The 22,724-nt window shown below is 42.6% G+C and overlaps 1 protein-coding gene across 2 annotated transcripts in view; it reads left to right on the forward strand.

Moving 5' to 3' along the window:
* The window catches only part of HR (HR lysine demethylase and nuclear receptor corepressor), a 388,960-nt gene that overhangs the window by 239,031 nt on the left and 127,205 nt on the right, over positions 1-22,724 (forward strand). For both annotated transcript variants that reach the window (XM_085633820.1, XM_085633818.1), the window contains 4 exons: positions 4,609-4,730; positions 7,224-7,308; positions 7,886-8,049; positions 9,964-10,185. In XM_085633820.1, coding sequence (XP_085489946.1) covers positions 4,609-4,730; positions 7,224-7,308; positions 7,886-8,049; positions 9,964-10,185 — 593 coding nt within the window. The remainder of the gene's footprint in view (positions 1-4,608; positions 4,731-7,223; positions 7,309-7,885; positions 8,050-9,963; positions 10,186-22,724) is intronic.

Consider the following 22,724-nt stretch of genomic DNA (forward strand, 5'->3'; position numbering starts at 1 on the left):
AGATGTAGATTTAGTGGCAGACAGAAGTGATGGTCGCTGAATGTGGAAAAATTCACTTTGGTGTTTTAGAGTTTTCAAAATGTATGCTTCTTACTCCTGTAGTGGCATTAGTGCTAAGAAAAAATCTTGCAAAAATTCTTATAGTATGAATTGTTTCTAGGAAATGTTTTGATTAAACTGCAGTATTTTGCAAAGATTTTCAACATATCTGTTTACTGTTCAGTGTCACTTACTGGTAAAACATACAACTTGGCAACTTTTGTTCTCAACGTCTATACACCCGATCCTTCCCTGATCCTCCTCTCTTAGATTTGGCTTACTTTCCTTAAGTCTTTGTTTTCCTATCTCCTATTCTCTTGGTCTTCTGGTTGATTTGCTGTAACACTTTACCATCTCTGCTCCCTTTCCCTTAGTTTAGTAAGGTTTTCAATAGCCCTTATTTCACTTTCATTTAATTGTTTTCCTAAAATAATTGTCCTTCTCCCCCTCTTACTTGGGTAGATATCCTTCATCACTTCATTTTCTCTGAACCCCGTCTCATGATCTTCAGATGATTTTCCCAACGCTTGTTACTTTCTCTTTCCCCTGCGCTTATCTTGTCTTGTTGCTGTTCTCATTTGCTTCCATTCTTCTCTACTCCCCAAGCATGTTCTTGAATTGGTTTCCTACAACTGAGAACGAAACTGTAATGCAAATGTTTGAACTAGTGCTGCTGTGCCTCTGATACTATTGCTTTCATTTACTCTGGGTACAATTCCCACAATTCTCACTGCACCATTATAAAAGTAACCCAAATCAATAGGAATCAGTCTAATATATGCCACCAGAACGATGCAGTCTGGCACAATCTGCTTGGAAATTCTTGTGTCGCTTGTACCCTCATGCAGAGAAACATTGAACTGGTTCAGTGTGACCCACTTCTCTAGAACCATTTTTCTTGGTCATGGGCATGATTTAAAAAAACTGTTTTCTTCTATGCTCCCATTTTTATCTTGTGCTGGTTCCCTGACTCTTTGTGCATCCATTCTCTCTTGGATTTGTTTCTTTTAGACAGTGTTCTTCCAAGCTCCTACTCTTTGATTTTGTTGCAGCATTCCTATAGCCCGTGTTCATCTTTACTCCCACTCCATTGTCTACGGTTGGTTTAGCGTAACCATTGGTCATTAGTGCCATAAATTCTCTTAATTTTGCATTTGTTTGATATCTTCGATCTCGAGTTGCTTTATTTATTTATTTATTTATTTATTTATTCAATGTTTTCTATAGTGCGAACCAGATCCAGAGATTGGGTGTCAGAGAGCTTAACATTACAAATCACCTTCGATATCAGCAGATATCTAATTGTTTCACGTCAAAAACATGTCTATGTATTCACTAACATTGGCATATATTTATCCATACACAAGACAGATATAATGCAGAATAATAGAGATCAATAGATTTCAATCAAGACTGTTGTGTCGTACTTAAATTTGAGATAATATAATTCCTGAGTTCTTCTATATCCAAGCTGGTTATAGTATTGTTATGTTAAAACACATTGTTCGTTATGGGAGAAATTTACCCATCAGAAAGGACTTATTCTCCTTTTTGAATCGTGGAGCATATGTGATTCTTCTGATATTCGGTGGGAGCGAATTCCAAATCCTTGGTGCAGCTCCCGTGAACGCTCTATCGTAAGTTTTTTCTTACAGAACAATGCTGGTTTCAGTAGTAAATCCTCCGATCCTCTCAAGGGTCTAGTGCCTCTGGAAAGCGTAATTTTATGGGCTAGGTAATGTGAAGTTTTGTGGTGCATTGCCTTGTGTGTCATGCATGCAATTTTTGGTTCTATTCTTGCCTCGTATGGTAGCCAGTTGAGCACTTTCAGATGTGGAGTGATGTGGTCGTATTTTTTTGTTCCCGTTATAAGTCTGGTTGCTGTATTGAGACAGGCCTTTAGGGAGATGTTGAGATTTTAGGGATTCTTGATAGAGTTGCGCATCCATATTCAATTTTTGATATGACCAGTGCCTGTACTGCCATTTTCAGATTCCCGGGATCGATGAGTGGCTTCAGTTTTCTGAGGTATTTCAGATGAAAAAGAGCATTTTTTGCCTTTGTGTTGATGTGTGCTTGCATGTTTAGATCTTTGTCCAGTGTGATACCGAGGGATTTGGTTGAATCAACTATCGTCGGGGTACCGTTTAGTGCTGTGATCAACTTGGTCAATTCTTTAATATTGGTTGAACTTTTAGGAGGCGAGATCAAAAGGAATTCGGTTTTCTGTGAGTTGAGCTTAAGACGATTGTCAGCTAGCCATTCAACAGTTTTCGTGAGTGCTTGGTTCATAGTTTTGATCTCTTCCGGAGATGCTATCTTCATATACAGCTGGGTGTCATCAGCATACATGTGAAAGTAAATGTTAGCCTCGTGCAATACCACAGTTAATGGTTCGACGTATAGGTTAAATAGTGAAGGGGATAGAGTTGATCCTTGTGGAACCCCAATTTAAATTGGAGATGGTGGGGATAGCTTGTTGTCTACCAGGAATCTTTGCGATCTGTTCTTTAGGAAGGAGTAGAACCATTTCAGTACAGTTCCCGATAAGCCCATCCTATTTTCCAGGCATTCTAATAATTTGGGATGGTTTACTGTGTCAAATGCAGATGATAGGTCCAGAAGGATCAGGAGGCAGGTTTCATTCCGATCGAGGGTTAGTAGAGCGTCATCTACTATGTGTAGGATTCCTGTTTCCATACTATGGTTTGCTCTGAACTCTGATTGACAGTCATTTAGTAGTTCAAATTCAGTAATGTGTTGACTTAGTTGATTGTGCGCACATTTTTCTAGTACTTTGGCTAGTAGGGGAATGGTTGTTACTGGACGAAAGTTGTTTGGGTCGGATGGGTTCTCCGTAGGTTTCTTTAGGAGAGGGATGACCTGACCTGTTTTAAGGAAGTCTGGAATTTATCCTTGGGCAAGCGATTCATTAATTATCTTAGTCCAGTAGAGAATGACCATGTGGTTGCAGGAGGGCCAGCATTTTGATGGCAGAGGGTCATTGTAATGATTATTTGGTGTCAGAGATAGTAATATTTTGGTAATGTAATGCTGATCATATAGTTTGATGGTTGACCACTGGGCATTATTTTTGGGCATTATTTGTGTCGGTAGGGCATTGTTCCTCCCTTGATCACTCCTTAGGATTGATGCTTTTTCAGTGTTATTCTTGAGTTCTCTCTCCAATGAGCTGGCTTTATCAGCAAAGAATGTTGAAAAATCTTCACAGTTCAGATCTGATTTAGATGTTAATATGGAGGATTTGGCTAATTTGTTCGATTGTTCTTTTAGGAGATCGAAGAGTTTCCTCTGTCTGTTCTTTGTGTTTTCAAGTTCATTTCTAAAAAATTCTTTTTTTGATTTAAGTACGCTTTTATTGTAGGTTTTTCTGGTCATTCTTAGTTGTTTTAAGTGGGGGGATGACGGAGTTTGTCTCCATTTTTGTTCTGTGATTCTGAGTTTACGTCTTTCTTCATTAAGTGATCCGTTGAACCATGGGTTTTTATATTTGATCTGTATTCTTTTAAGTTTTAGGGAGGCAATATCGTCAATTATTTTAGATATCGTACGATTGTATTGGTCTGTAAGCTCGCTGACGTCCGTTAGATCAGAAGGGGGTTGAAGTTTATTCTCGCCCTGCATTGTTAGAGTCTTTGAGTTCAGGTTTCTAGTGTCTCTCATCCAATGTTTGGATTTGATTGGTTGCAAGATTGTTTTCTTTTTTTTGGCTGGTATTTGGAAAGTGATGAAGTGGTGTTCAGACCAGTCGCACGGAACGATTGAGATTGCTTGGATCGTATTTTCTTTGGAGACGATCCAGTGAAATGTAGCTCCTTTGGAGTGTGTTGGTAGGACACATGCTTGTACTAGTGAGGGGTCGGCTAGAAATACTTTAAGAATCATCTAAACCTTGTTGCTCTCTGTCCTCTTGCATGGTCTTGGGTTTGAGTGGCTGCATGCCTCTTTTTTGAAGTCTTGTGCTTTTATCATATGCCCGTTGTTACTCTCTGCTGCTCCTCTCTTCAGCCCTTGGTCACTTTCCTATAAACCTTATTACTCTCTACGTTGCTGACTTGGTCTTGGAGTCGTTTTCAGTATTATTGTCCCTCTGCTTTTTCCCACTTGGTCTTGGCTTGCTTCCCTACAACCCCTTTCCATCTGCCTCCCCTTTCTTGGTTGTAGATTCTTCTACCACCTAAGCCTCTAGTTGCCCCCTTTTGTGTACTTGGGTGGCTCTCCTATAACCCATGTCCCTTGTTCATACTCTTAGTCATGAATTGATTTTATGTAACATTTGTTAATTTCTGATGTCTTTTCTCATGGTTGTGGATCGGTTTCGTATAGTCCTCTCTCATTGTCTTGTTTGGTTTCCTATAAACCTTTCCCTTATACCTCCTTCTAGGTCCTGGGTTGGTTTGATATAAACCTTTGAGCTGGGTTCCTATAACCTGTGTTCTTCCCTGCTCCCACTCCCTTGATCTTAAGCTAGAATTCTTCTGTGATCTTTACACTGACATTGCTTCATTTCCCACAATTTGTAACGTCTATTCAACTCTTTATTCTTAGTTTTGTCTCATCTGTGGAAGGCGATGCACGATATGCGGGTGAAGTGCAATATCAGCGCAAATTGCCACTGCCGGCAAGCTTTCCTGACGGATGCAGTGCTGCTAGGAATCTCTTTATCCAAGGTATTAACATTTACAGCTGGGTTGAAAAAAGGCAGAATTGATAATATCAGTATTTAAAGTTGTTGCATTAGAGGTGATCTGCAACATCAGTACAAAGGTTACTTCTAGACCCATACAGATTTAATTTCCAGTTATGTTCTTAATTACTGACTGCATGAGCAAAAAAGAGTGTAATTTGCAACGAGTGAAATATAATTTTTTCAGGTTCTGATGCAAGGAAATATTTTGCTCTAAGTAGACCTAAAGGGTCAAAGAGAATGGTCGTCATAATCTTAAAGGGTGCCTTTCTGCTTGTGATCCTAAACAAATATACTAGAAAAGTGTAGCATGTTGCTATTTTGGTCACATCTGGGGAGAAATCGGAAGGCGCAGCAACATAATTGATTCTGCTCCATTCTTAAAAGCTTTCCTGATACTGCAGCCTCTTGGGTACTCTTTCTTATAAGTGAGGTTGCCACAGCAGGCCTGCTGAGCCCTTTCTTTGTCTCTACAGTATTGGGGCCAATGCTTCTTTCCACTGGGTGGAGGATGTTGGAGTCAATGCCAGTCTTTCCCCAGAGCAGTGCATCTGTATATCGTTGAACACGTACTCTCTTATTTTATAGGGTTTTGGTGCAGGCTGGTGCTTACAGACACATTCCCGTACAGTGGTTGACATTGTAGGCAGGAGAAAGGTTTTGAGGTTTACGTTAGCGTTGCCAAAGCAGGAGGATTGACTTGAGCCTAGCAAGTTCAGAGTCTACTCTACGACCAAATAAAGCTGAAGAAACACTATACATAAAGGGAAAAGTTGGATTTTAAAAAATCCTAGCTCGCATCTTTTTATCTGGCTAAGTGTATACTTCCACTCCTGTAGGCATATGACCCACACATTTTAAAATGAAGTAAAATTGAACATAGTAAGGAAACAAGGTTCACACTTCCAAATTTCAAAAGAGTTGTAAAAGTTAAAGAAATCTAGTCCTTAAAATAGAATAGAAAGTAACCATGATGCCAACATACATAGCGAATGCATATGTTTATTAGCTAAAGTGGAATTCTTCCAATCCAAGTCCCAAATGTTAAGAAAACATCTAATGTGATCTGCACTCACCTCAGAAAACCTTTTGTTTTGTTAACTTTAGCCTAAAGGAGAAATCCTATCCAGTGGACAGATTAGCAGGATAGTATGTACTATGCCAATTGTCTTTGTCCCTACACCCCTCTTCACAACTAGATCCTGCACTTAGAGGTTTCTTGCTTAGAGTAGAAGTTTATCTCAAACGGTTGCTGCTGCAAGCCTTTCTCTCCCTTGACCTTCTTAAAATGGTTAGCCAAGGAATCAGGCTTCTCAGCTCCAGCAGTGATTTGGAATGGGATTTCATCCGCCGAGCACCCTTTAAAGAACCTAAAAAGTCCATCAATGAAGGACCTCCTATAAACTCATATTGTGTGTGACTAAAGCAACACTATCCGCTGTAAGCAGGGGCAACGTTTGCCAGTGAATACCTAATTCACATCTAAGTGAAGGGGACATCAGGTGGGATCTCCGAGGAGGATGGATGAAGGATGCTATATAAATTACCCTGTTCATTGGTGGTTCTGCGATATGATGTTGACTCTTAAATGAGTATCCTTTGTGTTACGATTAAGAGGCTGTGCAGGCAAGAAGTCAATCTATGGCAGATTGGAGTCTCTTTTGCTGGCACTTTCATAATTCCGCATAGTACTAATGTCTTAACTCACAGTACAGCATCACATTTTGAATTTGAGGGACCATCCAGATAGCCTGTCATGGGTATCTTCCCCTCTTGGATCAAAGTATAAGTGGGCAGTACAGGTTGAATCCTTGCGTCTTACTCCATGTATTCATCTTAGGTTATAAGTAAAAATCAAGTTATTTCCTCTTTACTTTCAACCACTAGCCTTTAGAACACTGGTAGCTTGGAAAGGGGACTAGTCAACAGAGAGAGATCCTTGTTCTCCTCACAAGCCAAATATTGTGCTTAGCTAAACAATAGAAATCGTAAGATCATGAGGATGTGTGATTTAAATTTGGAGCAGGATGCCTTTGTGAAGCCTATATCTGATGAAGCCAGTGGCAGACCCCTGAAGCCAAGCTGCACTGGAATACTTGTCACTCTTTTCTGATGTGCACTTTGGCGAGCACTCTACAACTGCACAGAGATTCAATAAGGTCAATCCGTAGTCCAAAAGTGATCCACAAGCTTGAAGAGTGATTATGTCAGGCGTTCTGACATGATATCCTTAATATTATTCACTTTTCCATCAGCACCTTATTACCACCACTCTTATAGGACTACAACTTGTGGTTTACTCTCCAGGGATAGATGGTTAGATATGAGCATGTATCCTGTTGTATCTCACTACTGAGTATCAGGATCCAGGGCATCATCAAGATCAAACCTGGGTACAGGATAGAGTATAAAGTTGAATCGTGGAATGGGTTTATTGTCCGAAATCGTGACTTGTATTCTGCTACTGTTTTTGCAGGAGAAAGAACTTAAAGGAACACAGACTCCTCCACTTCAACCTAGGGACTGTGAAGAAAAGCCTGAATTAAAGGCCATCAAAGAAGGTAGGCCTAGAGCTCTGATATGGGTGTATCTAGCAGGACATTTGTATTAGGTCAAGCTCATGGCTTTGTATACCCAACAGAAGTAGAAGGGATTATGAACCAAAGAGTTCCCTGGTAACAGTACTACTACAAACAGATGAATGTATCTAACTCATGGAAGTCGGACACATGAACATCACCTGGCCCTTTGACTTGGGTTCAGACTTATATTCTTCCACTGGCAATTTCTGGGTATTGAGAGACACCAGACCAAACCTATCCCTCGGGGTAACAGGACCCATGACAACCAAGGATATTGGCTCTGGGGGGGTGGCAGGGCACCTGATAAACTAGGATACTGGACATCAGAATACCAGTCAAATACTGGCAGAAAGACTCTTTATTGAACCTGACCCTTTACAATGGAATGACACAAATCTTGATCTATCTTCTAATATAGGACTGGTGCCTGATCACATTTGTGATCATGTAGTTAATATCTGTAAAACAGATCTCTTTCCAGTGTTAATGTTTCATGAAGACGGTGACGGAAAAATGTATGATGAAGCCTGAACACTGTTTCATGTTCTCTTCCCAGAATGCACTGAACCAGCTGAGCAATCACTGAGTGGCGAAGGACCAAAGGCAGTTGCACAAAACTCTACCCTGTGTGATCTCCTGACATCCACCGCAGTCAAGCTCTGTCTAGGCCAAACCGGGGTTCACATGGCATTTGCTCCCGTCTCTTCTGCATTGCCCACAGTGAGTATCTGAGCAAATTTAAGTAGCTATCATTAGCCTTCATACTTCTTCAGTCGGAACCTGTAGATATCAGGATTGCGGATTGACCCAAGGATTAACAAGACAATCCAAATTCATTGTACCTAGAAGATGAGCCTGTATTTGGCTCAGTGATGCCTATGAGCATCAGTATGATGATATACAGTGTAGTGATGAAGCACTCATCAACGGTGACACACATTAATGAGACTTGTGGGGATGATGATGGGAATGTTTAGAATGCTAGGCTGAGTGATGATAAGAGGCATGGAGTGGGTGATGGGTACAGAGATGGTGATAGGCTTATTAATGATGATGTAAAAGTTGATGATGATAAGCATTAGGATGATTATGACCCCTTGGGGGTATGATATGCACAGTTATGATCATAGGCATAAGGAAGAAGGTGGTCTCTGAGATGATGATGAGTTCAGAGATGAGTCTGTTCTCTGAGATGATGATGGGCGATAGGTAGATGTGGGCTCACGAACGAGGATGATGATCAATGAGATGCAGCGGGCTCGTGGATGATAATACATTTGGTAGTGGGTTTGGGCATGATGATAAATGGGCTTGAGAATGATGTTGATGGACTCTGGGATGATGACAGGACTAGATGATGATATTATGTTGCCGTCTTTACCCCCAAGCAAAGTGGAAGTGTCCAATCGCTCCAGGACACAGATGGTTGCTGTGCCTGTCTACCACAGTCAGGCAGTGTTGAATCTACAGAATTATGTAAAGCATGTTGTACAGTCCTTAATACATTTTGAATATTGTTCCACAAAGCCCAGTTAAACTGGTAATACTTACCCATTCAGCACAGGTTTTGACTTTGGGATTGCACTCACTGCTGGATGCACAATTGGTGTGTGTGTTTTATTTCCTTTTGCAGGATCATTTTTCAACTCTACCAAATAGGGACTGACTGGTTATCTTACATCATTTTCTGGACACTCAGACCATTCCCACTGTCCTGTTGACTATTCTTGAGCTCATCCCAATGAGTTGAAATGTCAATTGTAAACAACTGAATAACTGAAGACATTTGATTGATATGTTTGGGTTCCTTTGTACATGCTCCTACAGAAAAACTGTGTTATGTTACTTACTTTACTTTTCCTGTTACTTACAATCCTTAAGACATCCAGAGCAACTGGACTTTAACTATACATGAGCTGTAATCAAAGTACACTGTGTGACCTACAGCAAGAGCACCAACACTTAATTTACACCTAGAGGAATGAATCAAAAGTCATTACAGTGTTAAATATTGCAAACCAACTTGAGTGCTTAGTATAAGAGAGAGAAACTCATTGGCACATGCCTGAAACACTTGTATATATGAGCAGATCAACAACTTATTTTGATGGGGTAATTTGATTTTGAAACTGAGTCGTGAACAGCTGTGGGATGAGGCCTGTTTGATGGTAATTCTGGTATTTACGATGAAGTTTAAAGATGCTAGGCAGAGGTGTGGAACTGAGAAGTTTACAGGCAACACAATATGTTTGGGTGGTTATGTTTATGACTTCTGGATGATAAGAGACTCTGGCATGGCGAAGATGGACTTAAAGATGATGAAGGGGCCCTTGGTGATGATGATCGGATGGATAGGTCTGGAATGATGCTGATCGCTCTGGGGGTGGGGGTAAAGATGTGGATGGTGGACTCATTAATGATGGTTGTTCGGTAATGGTGACAGACTCAAGCTCAGGAGTTTTGGTAATGGGATAAGGAATTATGATGACAGTGAGGTTTGAGATAAGATTGAGTTGTTCGATAAGGATAATCTTAAGGATTATGGTAAATTCTGATGATGACAATAAACAAAGGAACAATTGATTCATTGACTGTGGCAGTGACAGATTTTCTTCCCCTTTTTCCTTTACACAGGATGACAGAATAAGCAGCATCCTTGATAACATCATTGCCCAAGTAGTGGAGCGTAAGATCCAGGAGAGGCAGCAAGTTGATGCCTGTGAGGTGCGAAGCCCCAGCCCCCCAGAATCATCCCTCCAGTACCCAGGACCTCCTCAAGGAGGCATCCTCTGGCTGCAGGACCCCGGCGACACCAATAACTACAGGCGCTTCCAAGAGCACTGGAGGCAGTGCCAGGTAGCTAATTGGAACCTACATTAATTATTTTATTCCACAAAACTCCCCATTTTTACAGTAGGAGCATAAACATGATTGGCCATCTAATAAAAGTAAAGTAACGCTTTGCTTATCTATAGATCTTAGCTAATGACCTCCATGTCAGAATCAAAATTCATGAAAATTCATGTTTACATGATTTTAAAACACATTGATGAACAAGAAAACTGTGACTTGACGTGCAGATGTTCATGGGCACCTTCATAAATGCAACTTAGAATGGAGCTGTGACAGCTAATTACCAACTTGCTTAGCATTCTAGGAAATTTTCCTAAAATAGACAGTGTATCAAATGGTCCTATAAAGAAGTTCTCTGGTGGGGAGGAATTGAAAAGTGGGGGTGTACTTTTAAGGTGTCTAGCTGGGATAAACATGCTTGAATTTTGGTGATCAATAAAGACTACTAGATTTCCCATCGCTTGCATTTTTAAAGTGGTGGATGGAATGCTTGAATTAATCTCAGCCACTGGTAATATTCGGAGCCACATCATAGTCTATTCTTATTTTGGAGACTATGCTACCTCAGTTTCGACCCAGTCTTCATCCTGCTCCAATGGGTACCGTCCAGCCAGAACTGCCACGCCTGGTCCTCCCTGATTCGGAGAACAAGCAACCCAAGACCAGTTTCACCCTTGTTTGGGCTCATCAGTCTGGAATAGCTTGGTTCCAGTGCCACAGTGTGCACAGGACGGATGTCTAGCCAAACAGTCTTAATACGGTACAGCATGGAGACAGCTACATTACTCACTGTAGATGGTACCCTCCTGACCACAGATAAGGATGACTTCTGCCTCCTGATGTTGCTGGACATTTCAGATGCCTTCAACACTCATCCCATACTCACTCACACCCTGAAGTCTCAAATGGGAGTCACTGGGAATATCCTTCAAAGGTTTTCTTCCTGCCTTTCCAACTGACATCAGTTTGGCACCACCAGATCCCAGAAGATCCCTGTGAACTGCAGAGCCCCCAGGGTTTCATACAATCTCCTGGCATTTTCAACATTTACACGGAGCCCTTTGGGGTGCTTGTCACCGATAACAGCATCAAATTCACCAATATGCCAACAATACACAACTCTAATTCCACTCCAGGCATTCAATGCCCAAAACACTCCCTGCACCTCACCCAGACCTGGATGTCCAGCAATAATCTGAACCTTTTTTGTGGCAAGAACAACAGACAAGTAGTAGCGCAACCTGGCTCAATGACATCAACTTTGAAAGCTTCAAACTTTCACTCAAATCCAAGTTACTTGGATTCAGTCTGGGCACGATCTCCGTCAAGGAGCATATTGCGAAGAAATCAAAGATACCCTTATATGATTGCACTACTGAATATCAATATTCAAAATATCAAACCTATAGTATTATCAAAGCCAAAATATAGACCACCACAGTACCGCCAACTTTATACATATACAGCAAAAATATTGAATCACAGGAAATGCTTTTTTTGTGCTGCTAATAGCTTTGGCAAGGCTTTGATGGATCAGTATAAAAATTAAATAGTTTTATCACTTTATTTTTCAGTAGGTGACGCTCCTCCACCATAACAGAGGAGCAACCCCTAGCTGATGGACAGTGTGTAGTCTCTACAATTTATTTTGTCTCCTGGTCTGAGAGCTGAGTCCATGGTTCTGCCTTTTAATTGCTGCTGCCTATGCAAAGGCGCTAAATCACCTACAAGCTCCTCCCGTTTGGCCCTGCCCCTTCCACCTTAGAAGTATGCAACTGTGTTCCTGCCATTTTTCAGGCTGATGGACAGCGTGTTTTCTCTACAATTTTGTCATTTCCCCACCGCCCGCGGCCAAAGGCTTTACGTATAATAATAAAATATTACTTTACATTAAAAATTCCCTAGTAATTCACTGAAAAGAACTAAGATTAAAGTAACGGTATAGTTAGGTGTGATAAAAAGATCTGGTTTTTTTAATTAAGAAATTCACTGGACTGGAAAAACCAAAGGTTAAAATAATGTTATACTTAGGTGAATATGTCACTTTAACGTCTTGATCTTGAACAACAAAAAAACACAGAAAATCACCAGTTGTGGTTAGCAAAGCTAACTATAACTTGCGCCCCGCCATGCACTGCTTATGACCTTGCTTATTACATCACTCATGACAGTCTATGACATCATTTATTACATCACTGATTACATCATTAAAGGCATAATTGATGATATCACTCATGATATCATCCAAGATTCTATTGTACACATTACTCTATGACCTAGTATGGCATCGGAGAACTGAAAGCAAGTACAAAATAGCTCAGAATAACATGAAACATCATTAATGCCATCATAGATACAACTCCACCAAGTGCAGCAAGCATGTGTTATGTGCAACTTTGACCCTATACCATACACTTCATGGGTAGCCCAGTTCACATTACCAATCAACCACAGCTATATGTGAAACCCTCATTGCACACAGTGTTCACTATGTATACAACTGCCAGAAAAAGCCAAGTTACTTAAGATACTAAACGTCGGTTCAAAATGTAATGCTCTACTACGGACATCTTTTATCTGTATCAAACCCCTCACAGTTACCGAAAATACATTGAGAAATGAAGTTGAAATGAGTAAAAAAGTGGGTACTGTAAACAGTGTTTACTCTATGTAGCACTGTACCACTCTGTTTGCAGACAGTGAAACTCTCATAAGAAATACACCACAGTGTATTAAAAAGTATCTACTAAGAACAGTGTACACTGTATGCAACCCTTATAAAAAAGACACAATTTTCTTAAAATAACCAAGGTCCTAAGGGGCTGAAGATTATATTGCCTGCAGTCGTCATACTGTGGTGAAAACTTTACAGATAGCCCATCTTCCAATGCAAAAGAAGCACATGTACGTACGTTAATACCTGGTGTATACGGTCTTCTATGTTATGTAGAAATTGTCATGCTGTGACAATTCTGTCTAATAACTCAAGGCTGCTTACAATACTTAGTATGTATTATGTAAACTTGTGTGGAACATGCTGAACGCAAGTCTGCAACTGTCACCTGCACACAGAACTACCCTTCAATACAAAGATTTATAACATGTTCAATACTTCTTCACACTTCTTCACACCTATGATGCATTAGGAGCACATGCGTTTTGTAAACACACCCATTAGCTGGACACAGGCTGTTCAAAATTAGGTAGAAAAGTAATATGGTAGCTACTCACTACTATGTAAAAAATAAAACAAACTTACACACTCATTGGATGACGTACTCAATGATGTCATTTGAGATGTCATCAGTGATGTCATAAATGATAACATAGAACATGTCATGAGTGATATAATATATGAGGTCATAAGCAGTGCCTGACGGGGGTGCAAGTTATAGTTAGCTCTACTAACTATAACTGGTGAATTTCTGTGTTTTTATAGTTCAAAAAGTTAATGTTGTCACTGACATACTCACATAACTATAACCTTTTGGTTTTTTCAGTGAATGTATATTTGTGGAACTGTATAATTTAAGGCCGACCCGGCCGGGGAGCGCACCGCTGCCCATTGGAGCGGCTCCGCTGCTGGTGCCTAAATCAGCGTGGCGGACTTGTTGTGAAGAAAACTTGAACGGGGAAGTTATGTGCAATTGCATTTGTGACTTTGAATTAATTTTATTGATGGAACTGCAATCAGCCCACTAGGGTCATATTTGAAGGACTACTATTCCCAGTATACATTGCTTTGAAATTACTCACTGGAGTGTGAACTTTGGCACCTGAGTTTGATTGTGCTAACTGCAATAAATAAGGGACTAAAGTAACTGGTTGTCGTTTTGCTTGCAGTTTGTCAATATGCAGAAAAGCCTATGAAGAAGGGTGGTTTACCTGAAACGCGTCAGGCTCTGCTGGCGCCGAGTGCAGTTGTATCTTCCCTCAATTGGAGAATGCGAACTGGGAGTGCGTTCCGCTTTTGGGCACTTTGTGGAACTGTATATATATATATTCACTGAAAAAACCATAGGTTTCACACATGTTATAGTTAGCGGAAATTTTACTGATAAAAAACCAATGAAATTGCCCCGTTATAGTTAGTGCTGGCAACTATAACTCACGCGACCGCAATCTTCTGCTGATGCTAATACTGTATTTAGACACTTATTTGCCCATGTCTTCTTCCATACATTTTTAGCTATACATATATTACAAATATTTTTTTTTCATAAAGACACATATGTCATCAGCAGAAGATTGCGGTCGCGTGAGTTATAGTTGCCAGCACTAACTATAACGGGGCAATTTCATTGGTTTTTTATCAGTAAAATTTCCGCTAACTATAACATGTGTGAAACCTATGGTTTTTTCAGTGAATTTGCAAGGTTTTTTAAATGCTAATTCCTAACTATAACGTGTGTGAAACCTATGGTTTTTTCAGTGAATTTGTACGGTTTTTTAAATGCTAAGTGACTTTACGCCATTCGTGGCGTGCGCGTCCACTTAACGCAGTTCGTTCCGTGAGCACACGGTGCGCTTCGCGCACCGCGCACCCACTTTACGCAGTTAGTGCCGTGCCCACGTTACGCTAGATGGGCCATGTACGCACGATGCGCTTCGCGCACCGTGCGCACATGGAGGACATATTATGCGCTTCCTTGTGATAGGTAATCTGTTGAAATTTTTTGGGAAATTTCTGTGCTCTGATAAGCCATGCACAAATGGTGGCCTTCGGCCACCATTTGCACAAGGGGTGGAGAAAGTGTGGATAGTGTTTTTTTTATTTTTATTTTTTTACCGTACGCTTACGGTAAGCGTACGGTAAGCGTACCCCGCGAAATTGCCGAAAAAAAAATAATGCCGTTTTTGCTCTTGGGGGATGTTTGGGGACTCCCTCAACATGACTATGTGAGAGGGAGTTGTCAAAACATCCCCGTAACATGTTTTTGGCCATCATGTTTGATACATAACACTCAGTGCGGTAGACAAAATGGCGGACGCCGCTTCCTGGTTTCTGCCGATTCGAATGTTTACTAAGATCTAAGAGCCAATCAGAATCGCGCTCGCGCACGCCACCGTACGCTTACCGTAAGCGTACGGTAAGCGTACCGTAAGCGGGCTCAGATATATATATTGATTTAAAGGCTATTTTCTCAGAATCTACTGAACAGATTTACACCAAACCTACAAAAGGCACTTCCTTGACCTAGGGACTACCTCTCTGCCAAATTTCTAGTAATTCTGTTCAGCCGTTCGGGCTGTAGCTCGTTCTAAAGGTCCTATGGAAAAATGCATGGGAAAAACGCGTTTTGGGACCCCCCTTTTATCTCAGCCCCCGCTTGACGAATCCCCCCGAGACTTTCAGGGTAGGAGCGGAGCGTAGCGCCCCACCTATTTTGAGAAATTCGCGAGGATTCGTCGACCGGCGCCAAAGTTATTCAAAATAGAATGTTGAGGTTTTCCTATGGAAACGTGGTCCTAACTATAACTACCTACTGGCGACCGCCAGTAGGTAATATAGATATATATTACCTACTGGCGGTCGCCAGTAGGTAGTTATAGTTAGGACCACGTTTCCATAGGAAAACCTCAACATTCTATTTTGAATAACTTTGGCGCCGGTCGACGAATCCTCGCGAATTTCTCAAAATAGGTGGGGCGCTACGCTCCGCTCCTACCCTGAAAGTCTCGGGGGGATTCGTCAAGCGGGGGCTGAGATAAAAGGGGGGTCCCAAAACGCGTTTTTCCCATGCATTTTTCCATAGGACCTTTAGAACGAGCTACAGCCCGAACGGCTGAACAGAATTACTAGAAATTTGGCAGAGAGGTAGTCCCTAGGTCAAGGAAGTGCCTTTTGTAGGTTTGGTGTAAATCTGTTCAGTAGATTCTGAGAAAATAGCCTTTAAATCAATATATATATCTGAGCCCGCTTACGGTACGCTTACGGTACGCTTACCGTACGCTTACCGTAAGCTTACGGTGGCGTGCGCGAGGGCGATTCTGATTGGCTCTTAGATCTTAGTAAACATTCGAATCGGCCGAAACCAGGAAGCGGCGTCCGCCATTTTGTCTCTCGCACTGAGTGTTGTTTATCAAACATGATGGCCAAAAACATGTTACGGGGCTGTTTTGACAACTCCCTCCCACATAGTCATGTTGAGGGAGTCCCCAAACATCCCCCAAGAGCAAAAACGGTTTTATTTTTTTTTCGGCAATTTCGCGGGGTACGCTTACCGTACGCTTACCGTACGCTTACCGTAAGCTTACCGTACGCTTACGGTAAAAAAATAAAAATAAAAAAAACACTATCCACACTTACCCCACCCCCTGTGCTTTTGGTGGCCGCAGGCCACCAAATGTGCAGGGCTTATTAATAGAGAAAAAAAACGTAATTTTGGCAACATGAAATTATAAAATCGAAATAAAAAAAACACTATCCACATTGACCTCACCCCCTGTGCTTTTGGTGGCCGAAGGCCACCAAATGTACAGGGCTTATTAAAGTTGATAAAAACCGTGCACGGAACGAACTGCGTTAAGTGGGCGCGCACGCCACAAATGGCGTAAAGTAACTTAGCATTTAAAAAACCGTACAAATTCACTGAAAAAACCATAGGTTTCACACACGTTATAGTTAGGAAATAGCATTTAAAAAACCTTGCTAATTCACTGAAAAAACCATAGGTTTCACACATGTTATAGTTAGCTGGACATTTTACTGATAAAAAACCAATGAAATTCCCCCGTTATAGTTACTGTAGGCAACTATAACTCACGCGACCGTAATCCTCTGCTGATGACATATGTGTCTTTATGAAAAAAAAATATTTGTAATATATGTATAGCTAAAATTTAATGGAAGAAGATATGGGCAAATAAGTGTCTAAATACAGTATTAGCATCAGCAGAGGATTGCGGTCGCGTGAGTTATAGTTGCCTACAGTAACTATAACGGGGGAATTTCATTGGTTTTTTATCAGTAAAATGTCCAGCTAACTATAACATGTGTGAAACCTATGGTTTTTTCAGTGAATATATATATATACAGGTAACTATAACTTGCGCGCCCACAATAAACTGCTGATGACGTCACATAGTACATCACTCATGACATGGTCAGTGACATCACTCATGACATCAATGATGACATCTGAAATTACACATTGTGGATTGCGGTCGCGCAAGTTATAGTTACCTGATCTAACTATAACGTGGAATTTCATTGGTTTTTTACGAGTGAAATGTACAGCTAACTATAACATGTGTGAAACCTATGGTTTTTTAAGTGAATTTGCAAGGTTTTGTAAATGATAATTCCTAACTATAACGTGTGTGAAACCTATGGTTTTTTCAGTGAATATATATATATATATCTTGGACATTTCTTTTATTGGCACCATCTCTTGCTACTGACAAAGATACTTAAATAAGGTCCTTAAACGCAAATCAGGATTTAAGACCTAACAGTTGCCACCCTTCATAAAACCTAACAACTCCATCTTGCCCAGGTTGCAGTATCCACTTAAGAACATCCTTCTATTGCCTACAGTTGGCTCGACAGGGAATCACTGGTGCTTATTCATGCACTGTTACCTCAAAGCTCTTAGGCCAGCATTAGTCAGATGATGAACCCATATTGTCATTCACTGTAGAGCTGGCTTCCTGAAATGGCTTGATCTCCCAAATTCAAGAGGGCATAGCCAGCAGGACAACCTAAAACCAGGCTGTTCCTCCAAACTGTAATGCACAAAAATCTTACGGCCTGATTATGAATTTTGCGGTGCGCGAGTGGGGCGGCATGCCCCAAACCTCACCGCCACCGACCGGAGTATGAGTTTTCCTGTGGTCCTTTGGCATTCCCATGCCAGTTCCAATTAAAAACGCACTGCAATGGGAACACCAAAGCCTGTTCCTGCACGGCATGGACAGTGCAGTCCATTCCATGCAGGACAGGGGGAGCATGCAGAAAGGGGAGCACACCATGTGCCCCCCTGCATGCATCATCAGGCCATGAGGGAACAGTGGGCCCTATAGGGCCCCCTTAGTTTCCTCTCCGCCACAGGTTTCATGGCAGGCTCACTGCTATGAAATCTGTGGAGGTGATGAAACTCGTAATATGCTTGGCGGTACCGCAGCGGCACCACCAGCACATTGTGGCCCTCAGACTGCCACACCACCACCAGGGATCGTGGATCCCTGGCGGTTATGGCTGTCCTATGGCGGTCCAACCGTTGTAGTTGCAATACGGCAGTCGGACTACTGGTGCAGTGGTCCCCGACCGCCACCGCACCTCCACTGCGAATTTGGCGGGCCTATGGACCACCAAACTCATAATTAGACACTTGATCTGCAGGGCAGACTCAGTGCAGGTAGGCAACAAGTATCACAGGACTCTTACTAGCACTGGGGGCAAATGAATCAGGCAAGTACACTAGAGCAATCTAGGGTCTCTGAGCCGACTAATCCCACGGCACAGTTAAGGAGTTAGCTCTGTACACATCATGAGTCAGATTCGCAAAGCTTACAATGTAAAGCTTTTTCATTGCGCTGTGAGCAGCCTCTGTCGTTGCGCATCAGGAATTCACCAACCCTTGGCTGTGCAAAGAGGTTATGAACAGCCAGGTGCACACTGCCTGACTTCTTTGTGTTAATGTGATGGAAATCAGCTGTATGCCTTATCGTGCACAGAGGCCTTTATGAGACAGCAGATCTCCATCTTAGGGTCTGATTCTGATGTCGTTAGGAATCCATCCCGATCGAATCAGTTCCGGACTAGTTTCCAAACAAGTCAGGTCCTATGAGTCTGGGCGACAAACTACGATGCCTCCCAGCCTCGTTCGGTCGGACTCACATTGACTTTAATGGGAGCCTGTGTCCCAAAAGCAAACACAGGCTCCCATTGAAAAAAGGGGTGGTTGGGGAAAACCTTGCACCCTGTGGCAGGCACCCCATGGTGCCTACCACATTGTGCATGGTTGGGAAGAGGGGTCCCTTGGGTACCCCAACAGGCCACATTTGGACGCCTCTGAGTGAAGCGGGCACACAGTGGGCCCCCAAAGACAGATTCCGGCAGCCGTTTCGTCTCTGGCATACCGAATCGGAACGGCTGGCCAAATCGGTCATCGAAATCGCTCGTCCGTAAACCGTGTTCACAGAGCTGTACGAATCGGCTCTGAAAGACTCAGGCTGTCTGGATGCCTTTTGTATTTGGTCCGCTCGAACTGTTTTGAGGATCGTAATCAGTTGTTGGAAAAGCTTTACGATTCGGTTGGAAGCAAGGGTTCCGAGTGGGATTTGACAATACCGAATCTCATCCGGGGCCCTTCCTAACAATATCTGAATCGGCCCCTTAGTATTCACATTCACAATATGGGAGCACTGCCACCAGTCTCTTCTAAGGATGTGAAATATAATGCTACAAAAAGTAGCCCATTGTGAATAGGGCATTGGAGGGGGACATCAGTGGTCCGTGGAACTAGGATCCGCTCCTCTCAATGACTTCAGCCTGCAAATGCAGAATGTGCACTGTCAGAAGTAGACAGCTTGCACCTGCTCTTTGCAGTTCTGCATTACCTTGCATGCCTCAAGGCTGGAGGAAGGTCTTTTTTGCCACCCTTCACCGATTGGCTGGCGAGGAGCTCTGGATTCACTTTCAAGCACTCCATGTATGGCTTGCATTAATGCCCGCTGAACTGAAATAAACTGAAAGTGCAGGTGAATTGCTGATTATAGCAGTGAGCTTGGCACACAAAAGGCCTTTGTGATGCATGACAGCAGATCTTTTTCTGAAAGCAGACTCAGCCCATCCGGGCCTTCCCACACAAAGGCAGTGTCTCTTCCTTTTCATATTGTTCCAGACAGTCTGTACTTGTTCACATTTTACTTTGCAAAGAGAAACTTGGTTGGTTGGTTGGTTACTAAATAAGCTTCTTTTTTTTATTAATTTAAAAGAGGCTACAGAGAAATACAAAGCCCTTAATTACAGTTCACCATCATGTACTGCAAAAATGATACATAATAAAAAATACCTGTCACCTGCTAGGTAGTAGTCATGATTGAAAAATTACTTCCTAGTGGGCGAGAGATACAGATTATATCCCTGATCATCAAAGATTAAATTTACTTTCCGATGCGACACATCCTTCCTTTGAATATAAAAAATTCAAAAGCCGACAATTAGATGTTAAGAATTCATCAAAAAATCTAAATGTTTCAAGGAAACTTCTCTAGTCCTTTGTTATCGCAGTGGCGGGAAGGTATATTGTGTCCACATAAGGCAGACACTGGCTCTACACCCTTGACATGAGGTAGACTGAACCCTACTCCTGGGCAAAATGGCCGACCACATGGCTGAAGTTAAAGCGTTAGAGAGAGCCTGGTGATTATGAGACAGCATCACTTTTTGATTCTTTGACACCAGGATACATTCCCTCTGTGTTTTGGGCTCCTTACCCTTGGCTAACCCTGACCAACAAACTCCACCACACCCAAGGTGTGTACACTCCCTCCTGTGTCAAAGCAAGGAGACAACTGAGGTTATCCACAATTTGTTTCCTAGTCCCAAGAGGAAGATCCTAGCTATATTTGTCTCTCCTCCCCCTTGTAAATAAATGGCCTCTTCCAGGGTCACTGGGTCCTATAATTATGCCTCCTGACAGACTAGAATTAGGCTATGCAACAAAAGTAAAAAAAATGCACTTACCTTCTATAACAATATTTCTGGTGGATATATAATCTTTCTCAGTTTCCTCACCTAATGAACACTCCATCCAGGCTTCAGACAGGGCTGGAAAACTGTTCCCCAGCAATGACTCTCCAGCACCACTAACTCTAGCCATGATTCTACTTCAGCGGTACAAAAGGGGGTGGTGATGGACGGTCCAGGGAAGGCATGGCTTGGCAGTTCTGGCTGGACTGCTCCCATGAGGCACAGGGTCAGACTGATTTGCATATGGCCATGTCTGAACTGGGGTGGCAGAGTGGGCTAAAGAACGGTGATGGATTAAACCCAGATCTCTTGACTGGGTGTGAGTGTTTGATTGGTTCTGATGCTCCGTTCATCACCACCCCCTTTTGTAACGGTTTGTTCGCCATAAGTTGGCAGGGTATGCTCAGACACAAGTCCCTTGCTCACTTTGCCACTGGATTCAAGCAAGCCTGGCTGAAGACGACTGAAATGCCAGAAACCGGTCCTAGGAAGCTTGTTTCCGGTCCAGGGAAGGCATGGCTTGGCAGTTCTGGCTGGACTGTTCCCATGAGGCACAGGGTCAGACTGATTTGCATATGGCCATGTCTGAACTGGGGTGGCAGAGTGGGCTAAAGAACGGTGATGGATTAAACCCAGATCTCTTGACTGGGTGTGAGTGTTTGATTGGTTCTGATGCTCCGTCCATCACCACCCCCTTTTGTAATGATTCTACTTCAGGCTGCAGTGTCACTGGAGTTCATGAGGTAGCAACCAGTGCACTGGTGTCAGTTTCTGATACTGTTCCTGCACCCCATCGAGACGTGCGGCAAGGAGCCAAGAGAGCCGCAGCAGCAACAAATACGGGCACATAAGATGATTGTATATCTTGGGATCTTATTAATCACAACGCTAGCTCATCAAGGCGGGGGAATGGTGGTGACGAATCTCCTGAAAGATTACGTATGCACCAGAAATATCATACGGAAGGAAATTAACTTTTTCTTTTGCTGATTCCTCGGCTTATGAATGAGTAATGAGTACCAAACCAATACATCTCTGGGAAATGATAGAGGAGTGCCCCTTAGCCAAGGAAATCATGCAGCATAGCTCTCAGTTACCCGAAGGCCACCTGGGAAATGGACACGGCCAGACTGGGAACAGCAACCAGCCCTGGAGGATTGCTGCTCGACCAGCCCCTGGAGAGGGGGGGGGTCTATCGAGAAGCATAGCTCCCGCTTTAGTTACAGGAGGCCGATATTGCAGCACTGTTGCAAAACTGTCCCCCAGTAACAAAACCGGCCCCCACAGGTACAATACCGGACCCCACCCTTCCGGCCCACCAGGGACATGCCCCGTGCCCACTACAGCCAGTCCGGCCCTGGAAATGGAGGCCTGAGATGTGAGGCAGTAGTGCTTTGGAAAGGTATGCAAGGATGACCACATAAGTGCCAGCAATGTTGGCAACCGGGATGCCGCTGGAAAGGGCTTGACCAGCAGCCATAGCCCCTGGAAAATAAGCAGGGATGTCATCCACGTGTTCTAGCATGGCCAGGATATAGGAGAGCTTGATGCAGAGAATGGTCCAATGCAAAATGGTAAATGTGGTCATTGTCTTGCCCTTTTTAGCTCCAGTGAAGCCCATAAAGTGCTGGTTATCATCTCTGTTGTTTTGTGTGTGATCTATGTAGTATGGCACCACACACCTGAGGTCCAGACGTTTGTCCTCTCTGGTTGGATGCTGAGGAGGAAAGAAAGATGGACGGGCAATAGACTGGCCCATAGCAAATGCCAAAATCACCTTGGATAAGATGGTGGAACAGCTTCAAAGGACCAGCTTATCCAGGTAGAAGACTGAAAAGATGAA

This window comes from Triturus cristatus, chromosome 11 (assembly GCF_964204655.1).
Source record: "Triturus cristatus chromosome 11, aTriCri1.1, whole genome shotgun sequence".
Classification (NCBI taxonomy): domain Eukaryota; kingdom Metazoa; phylum Chordata; class Amphibia; order Caudata; family Salamandridae; genus Triturus; species Triturus cristatus.